This window comes from Opisthocomus hoazin, chromosome 4 (assembly GCF_030867145.1).
Source record: "Opisthocomus hoazin isolate bOpiHoa1 chromosome 4, bOpiHoa1.hap1, whole genome shotgun sequence".
NCBI lineage: Eukaryota > Metazoa > Chordata > Aves > Opisthocomiformes > Opisthocomidae > Opisthocomus > Opisthocomus hoazin.
The window spans coordinates 42116518-42124700 of NC_134417.1; the positions used below are offsets into that span (position 1 = coordinate 42116518).

General features: G+C 42.2%; 1 protein-coding gene across 3 annotated transcripts in view; it reads right to left on the bottom strand.

The window, feature by feature from the left end:
- The window catches only part of STAC (SH3 and cysteine rich domain), a 118155-nt gene extending 111883 nt beyond the window's left edge, over positions 1–6272 (bottom strand). For all 3 annotated transcript variants that reach the window (XR_012763578.1, XR_012763577.1, XM_009933668.2), the window contains exon 1: positions 5778–6272. Coding sequence is in view for 1 of the 3 variants with exons in the window: in XM_009933668.2 (XP_009931970.1) it covers positions 5778–5894 (117 nt within the window). In the remaining 2 variants the exon portion in view is untranslated. The remainder of the gene's footprint in view (positions 1–5777) is intronic.
- Between the last annotated feature and the right edge of the window lie 1911 nt (positions 6273–8183).

Here is an 8183-nt window from a genome sequence, read left to right on the forward strand (position 1 = left end):
TGCTTAAGGCTAAAACAACATTATCAAAATTACAACGCCACACAAGCTGGCCAGAAATAAGCTTAGGCTGGAATTAGAAGGAGGCAAGGGGCAGAGACATCTCTTAGCATCCAGGTGTTGGGAGAGCCTTGTAAAAGTAGTGGTAAAACCTGAATTCAGCAGGCTTACTTTACGAAAAAGAATACAGCATAAGACACTGAGATGGTAGGACTGGACTGTCTTCCAGCTTTGAAAACAACTTGTTTTGTGTCAGTGAAAATATGCACTTTTTAGTAAATGCATTTTTTTACCACACTGGATTTCAGTCATCTTTAGGTGTTGAAAGGTAATAGACATTTTCTTCAATTTGGCAACATCAAAAATGTGGACAGAAGAGAATGAACTGGTTACATTTCTATTTTGCCTTAGACATCTCAATATGCGTAGGAACTGATCTGACATATATATCAAAATGAAAACAATACCAGAGTGTTTCAGTCAGAAAATGAGTAAGAAAGAGAGAAAAGTCAAAATAAATTTAAATACAAGAACAAGTCTGGTTAAGAAATTATTGATAGTGTAGAGTATTACTTTCCTCTCTTAATGAAATCTTCCTGCACATAATTTGTTCTAATGCTTTGTCAAAGCACATACAAATACTTAAGCTCATTTCTTTCGTTTACTCTTACCTTCACCGTACGTACTTACCATTTTACGCAGAGGCATGGAGGTAAGATTAAGAAGGAGATCTGCCGTTTTCTTCCCCTTTCACAGGATTTTTTAAAGCTGTTTGGTATTCCTTTGAAGACTACAGCAGTAGTTTACATACTGGATATTTATCACTGGTGTGGAGGGTGAAACACTAACTGTACACCATATTCCCTGCCCTTTTAAAATATTAATTGATGAGTAACTATCTATGGAGCCTCATAAAGTATTAACTCTTGAAGTGGGGAAGATCTCTGCTTAACAGCATAGCACAAATCCTACATGATTTAAATCCCATGCAATCCTATTAAAATCCAGAGTTTAAAACTGTTTCTGTTAGTTCCGTACCTAGTACCAACGCCTGGTTTTGAAACCTCACATAAACAATATTGCTCTATTGGACCAGCAGGACAGGGGAAAGTAAGTTCAATATTCTTGACCGATGTGGGGATATACATAAATGAAGTCTACATCTTGAAATTCAGTGCTTACTCGTTTTCTTGGCTTGCTACTTTTCACCAACTTCCACTTCATGTACTATATATCAGGTTAGCTGGTGTTTGAACAATTGTGCTACATCTCCTGAACTGCCATAAATTGAATTTTAAACTATGGACTGCATTTCCCTGAATACTGGCCACTGGATAGTCAGCATATGGAAGTGTCAGACTGAGACAGATTCATTTATTTTCGAAAATACATAGTCCAGATGCCCTATTTATTTGAAGATCTAGTTTATGGGGTTTTTTTTCTTTCATTTTTCAGCTATTCATCTTACCTAACTGACCTGAGTGTAAGCGATTTGTTAGGCCCATGAGTTTGGGGCTCGGAGGAAAATTTTGAAGCTATCACACCAAAGATATGTGACTGCAGTACATCACAATTATAGCCGGACTTTACAAAAAGAAGATGTAAAAGGGCAAAGCTGTGAAGAAAATATTTGGTCTTCACAAATATCCACTGACATCTACAAATAAGTATCTTCTACGTGACAGGTTGCTTGCAATGGCAGGAGCAGGGCTTGATACCCCTTCTGGGACGTATGAGAGAGCCTGAAAGATGTTTGACATACTTGAAAGACTAATAGCTTGAAGATCAGCAGTGCTGACCAACCCTGATGGTACTAGCTCAAACATCATAGATGCTCAGGCCCCCCCTAAAACCTAAAAATGATAAGGGATTTTTCTGAGGTATACTCTATTGTTTGTGAATACCCCCAGACATTATCCACAACACAGCAGTAATGACTTGACTCACACCTAAAGAAATCAGCATATGGGCTCTTTCCTCTTCATATAGAAATTTCAGTTAAATACAAGAGGGATAAAGCTAACAGAGTTATGTGCTAACTATGCCAAAACATAAAGAAATACTGCCAAATGTAGGAATCTTTTCTTTAGACATGTATCCCTTCAAATTTTGGTTTTCTTTACTAAGTTCCAAGGTATCTTCACATACAAGACACTAGAAATACAATATCTGATTGCTGCCACTAGATTTCTGCTTTTATCGCTAAGCTAGTAATTGTACAAGTGTGCAGTACGTCTTTAATTGCTACCACCAGGAGGAAATTTTCCCTTAGGATTCATTAGCTAATCCCTTGCTGAGTTGCACCTCTACAAAAGTCCTTGGCAAACTGGTAATTTGCCTGCTTGGAAGCCAGATGTGAAAGACCCAAACAGGTGGGAGCTGTAACTACAAACATATGAATGTAATAAAATTAGCAATTACATGTATTTGTATGGTACCCTCATAAAGCTCTGCTCCTAGTAAACTTTAAGTATCCACTCAGGTCATACTTAGGTGTGGAGTAAATGTCTTCAAAAGCCAATAAATTAATTTAATAAATTAATTATTAGTTTTGCAACATTCTTAACTGTTCAAGCTCTAGGGCTTTTAGCATAGTAGCAGTATTTATATAGTGCTACAGGATGGCTCAGTTACAGCAGGTTTGCTACATTTTGGACACCTTTTTGGTGTTATGTTAATGAGACCGTACACTGGAGGTGCTACGGGTAACATACTTGAGGACACATAATCCAAAAGACACCGTCATGCTATGTTGCTCTATAAAGACTATACCATAAGGCAAACATGTATTTCTAATGTGTGAATGGATTTGCTATTAGAAAATGAGGTGAGTTGACAGTGTATTTGAATTTCCTTGTTCTGAGCAGTTGTACTGAAGTCCTGGTGTTAAGGTGCTCTTGATGAGGAGCACATGCATGAGAGTCTAGTCTTTCAGCTTTCAGCATCCAGGTGTGATCACCTGTAAATATACTCCGAAACACCAGGAGCACATGGTGGGAGGCTTTAGCATTTATTAAACACTGAGCTGCTTTCCTGTGACAGGGGTGTGTGACTAACACGAGAGTCATTCTTCCAAATCTCAGCTACTTGCTAGCAGCCTGAAGTTCTGCCTTTCAAACTCATGCTAGTCAGGAATTGCAGTATCTCCTCCGTATCATCTTCTGAGTACAGTCTGGAGTGTGCTGGATAAAACCCTTTTTCTGGACTTTGGTACTACGAGGGACTGTGTGCCCTGGTTGTCTATGATTACATAGGACTGGAAGCAAGCTAGCTACATTAGTTCTACATGAGTTTTTCAAAATTGTTTTTCCTCTGAAATGTTTTCAAATGCATTTTGAAGGTTGCTATTATTCATGTTGTTTCTGTTCCTATATTTGGAGTCATAATAGTGTTTTGCCACAGAAACAGGTCATTGTGGGGTAATTAGATACTGCACAAACTGTTCTGCAGTAACTGCAGCAGACATGAACTTGTTAACCTATGTAACAGAGATTACCTGAAGAAAGCTTAGCCCTCTGTGAATGACAGGAGAGCTCCCTCAGCAGGGGACACCACGGGATAAAAGCAGGCCCTTGGCACGCACTGACTCATGCCTCTGTCAAAGTCTTTAGCTTTTGAAGTACATCAATTCTCAGAAAAAAACCCAAGCACAAACATCATCTTTATGAAATCACTGAGAATTCTTCCATCCTGCTGTTTACTAGCACCAACAAAGAAAGCTTATCTCATTACCCCAGTGATCAGAAGCTTCTTTTGACTTCATCTACTGAAATGAAAATACAGCATGCTTTCTGATCATATTTGTAGTTCTAAAATGTAAACACGTAGATTATATGTTTACTAAAAATATCTGTATACGAGTAATGGCACGGTCATAGCTTCTGCCTATTCAATGTATTGCTTCAAATGCTCACAAGACTGGAAAAAAATGATGATAATAACATTTGATTGTAAACCAGTTTGTGGCCTATTTGTTCTCTGGCTAGAAGAGCCTAATCCCTGTTGTCATCCTTGCAAGTGCATGGATGCATGAACAGCAAGAAGGAATCCTACACACAGCACTTCACTTTTTCTCATTTTAGGATTCATGCTGGTGAGTTCACTCTGGGCACAGCGCTCTGTGACCCAGTGGGAAAGTCCCTCCATCACCATTGTAATGAAGTGCCTGACCATGTGAACAGCATCTCAAGCTCCGTAACCACTTGCCCGGCACGGGGTAAGGACCACAACTGGGAACACAAGCAGCACACAGCCCACCAGGCCCTGTGTACAGCCCAGCACACATCAGGAGCTGGTGCTGGCAGTGCAGTGAAAGCTCCAGTCACATTTGGGACCTCACTGAGGTCTGAGCTTCCCGCTGGCCAAATAACAATCCAGCAATTCCAAAGAAGTCATCTTGGAGGGGGATTTAGGTACTGATCAACCAGATCCTTTTAGAGCTTGGGGTTAAACCAATAACCTGTTTAATTTTCATTTCCCATTAATGAGGAAGACTGCAGCAGTGTCCCAGTAGTGCTGAATATGTATAGTGAGTAGGGTATACTATTGCTGCTGGGAGAGCTCTTTTCTTTTAAAGAGGCTGTTTTACCTTAGCTCTCCTCCTTAGAGTACAGCATCTAATTAAAAAAAAAAAAAAAAAAAAAAATCCCAAAGCCCACATCAGGACTCTACCCACACAGACAGATAATTTTGACTCACTCTCCGAAAACCTAGCTATAACTGTGGAATAACGTAGCAGTCTTCCTACATTAGACCCAGGCAGCCACTGCCTTTAAACTCGGGCCAGCACAAACCTTCCCTGTCAAGTAACAGTTTTGCTTGTACAGTACCTCCTAAGGGTCTACACAGCTGTGAGCTCCTAGTGACAAGGACCTCCCTATTTTTACATGTTTGCACAGCACAGAGCATTGCTATGAAGATCACAGGAAGATCTCTCAGGTGTTATCGTGGTATCCTTAGTAAATAATAGAGGATCAATAAGAGCATATTATCCAGGTAAGCTGCAAACAACATTCATTAGGTAAGATTACTACTTTTCTCCCTTTACATCTCTATCTTCCAAGTAGCATACCGGCAGGTAGGAAAACTTTTCACATGCAAGTCAATTAAAAATTCAGAGGCCATGCCATTTGAGCTGGAAGTTGGTTTTCAGTAAGGTAAATTGAACCACTTTTAAAAATTAATATATAAATAAAAGGCTGTGAAAAAAGTCCTTTCCTGGGAGGTGTACATAAGGATGATTGTGCCAAAACTGTCACTTACATCCTGTTTCAACTGCTGGCTCGTTAAACAGTGAAAGTTCGCTCATCAATCTGCCAGAGAAGGTGAGGCAGGTGAAACACCTCAAGCCCCCAGGCAAAATCCTCTTTTCTGAACCTGTGAGAAAAATCAACCTTTCCAGCCACAAACAAAACCCTTTAAGTGATCTGATGCTTGGTGTGAAAATAGCTAACAAGATAGATCTACTGGAATTGATCCCCTCCCTGAGCCCTACCACTCCCCCAGACGCTTACTGTAATAAGGAGCAGAAAACATAAGTGCAAATCCCCAAACCCAAACATCTCCAAACACAGGTATTTTCCAATTTCAGACTCCTGAGCTGCCCGGGTGATAGGGAGAATTCAGAAGCAGGAGTGTCAGAGCAGGCACTGCAAGCAGAGATGGCTCGTAGCACTCTAACGCTGATCCTGGCACAGGGCTCCACATAAAAATCAAAGCAACGTATCTCTCTTCAAAACAAAGAAAGAGGAAAAAAAAAAAAAATCTCATTCTCTGAGTACCTTTGATTCCTGGCTGGTAGTTGATGCTGGAGAGGGGGGCTGCTCTGTGCTCTCCACTTCATTCTCTTTCTCCACACTATCCACGCTGACTTCAGTCGTGCTGCTCGGAGGAATCATTTTACCTCTAAAACACAGCTACTATCAAGCAAAAAGCTACAGACCTTTCTTGCTTTTTTCATTTAATGTCCTCTTTCTTCTCTGCTGTTCTCGAGCAAATGAACTCTGACTGCTCGGTTTCACTACGTTTGCAAGACTAGAATGCTCTGGATTTTCTTTTTTTCCTTCTTCTCCTCCTCCCCCTCTTTCTCCTCTCCCTCCCGGCTCGCTCGCCTCCTCTGTACAATTCTGCTGCGAGGGGAGTAAGTTATCGATGGCTCTGTAGGTCAATTGTGTGCCTGCTTCTGTGTTTTCCCCGATTTTCCTCCTCTCCGTGTGAAGCCCGGAGGTGTGGAGTGGAGTCGTGACCGTCAGCCCCGCGATCAGAGGGGAGTGAGCCGTAGCAGAAAGCCCGAGCCACGCACACGGGGAACTGGAGGGAGGAGTTGTATTTCTAATGCTGTGAATAGCTTTGGAGGAGCATGTGCTGTCATAGTAGTGAAAGAAAGTAATGCGCGCATGCACACACACACCCCCAGAGAGGTAGGCAGTGTGTATGAGGTTTGGAAGCATTTTACCTTTTAACAGGCTGGAGAAGGCAAATTATGAAGGGCAGCTTTATATTCTTGCAAGTCTTTTCCTGAAGAAGGACTCTAGAAACAGAGTCCCAAACTTGCTAGCAAGTGACAGGACAGAGTCAGGGGAGAGTCACCTATGGATCCACGTGTTCTTTGCTCCCCTCCCAGGCAGGGAAGCCCAGCTCTGAGCCTTGCACAAGCAATCAGGGTCAGCTGGAGCTCTGGCTACTGCACACATCCTGTACCTGTGGGTTGTCATAGTCATAACACTCCATCGGGCAGCATCTGAGCAGAGGCGGCTGTTGGGAAGGGCCTGCTGGCTTCCCCCAGTGCTGCTGTTCCTGAGGATGGAGCACCCAAAGTCATGCTCGGGGCTGCGGCAGTACTGGCGGAAGGTCATCATGACTTTGCTGGCTGGCTCAGATTGCTTTGTATTGCTTGAGGTTTTGCCTCTGATTTAAATCTGCTGCAAAGGTGCCTGTCAGCTCTCTTCCCTGCTGAATTATTGTCCATATTGTGAAAGGTTGAATGGATGCACTCCCCACCATATAGATGTTTTGCAGAGCAGGAGTCACTCCATATGGCTGGTGGAGATGCCTCTTTCAATAAAAGAAGACAGAAAAAAGCAGCCCAAACTTGTTTCCAATAAGCAGTACTTACATCCTGGAAAGTAAGAAGAGAAAAATTGTCGCTTAGTTGATCTATACTGAAGGTACAGGTGTTTGGAGGTGATTTGCTGAGGTCTGAGTCAGAGAGGGGCTTCAGTACCTTGTAGCTCTGGGAGAGGGTACCAGATTCCCTTCCAGCCTCATCCCTTAGAAACACAACTTCTACACGGGGCTGCCTTGCCACCTCAAATAATCCATGTGTGAAAGTGAAGGCAAGTTTTCAAGACAGAAGGGGTTATACAGATGAAAGCCAGAGCAGAAATTGCCCTGCAGCCTCTGTATTCTTAATAACTATGCAGAAGCCAGGAAAAATCAGCTTCTCTTTGAATCCCTGGTGAATTTTCTGGAATGGAAGTTAGTTGGAGAAAAAAAGCTTTATTTCTTTGAAATGGAGCATATAAGATACTGAAATCTTTAGCAGACAATAAACACGAAATGCTGCAATGCTATTTGTACAGCTACTTGAGAGCAAAAACACATCTTAGGAGTCTGCCAGTAGAGCCTATTATTTGGCCTGTAGTCGCTAACACCATTACAGAGATCAAAAAGAGAACACTGGTTGCTGTTGAGGCAGTGTCAGTCACAACTGAGATTGAAGCAAGGAAATACAGAGCTTGGAGGGGCAGATTTGGCAGGTAAGTAATAGAATTTATTTCCAAGGTCTTGATTTCTAAAATACAGCAGTGTCTTGGACTTTTCTCTTCAGAGCCAGAGGAATTCTCCAGGAGCAAATCTCATTTCTCCTACTCAGCAAGTGACATTTGGGCTTTGCTGTAAAATCAGCCTCTTAGAAATGAGTGGGGACTAGGCAGAGCTGCAGTTTGGGAGCATTAAGACAGCTGTGGGCAATGGCAGAGCTTGGCAGAGTGATAGTGATTGAATGCTCCAGCTCTGGCAGTGGTATCCTTCCCTGATGGTCCAGCCTAGCACAGCCAAGTCAGGTCCAGGGCATGGAGTCTGCCCCCTGCAACGACTGCTCTGTGTGCCCACCAATGTGACAGGTGAGAATCATGAAAATAATTTTTTTCCAGTTTGCCAGGGGTTTGTGAACCATTCTTTCATGC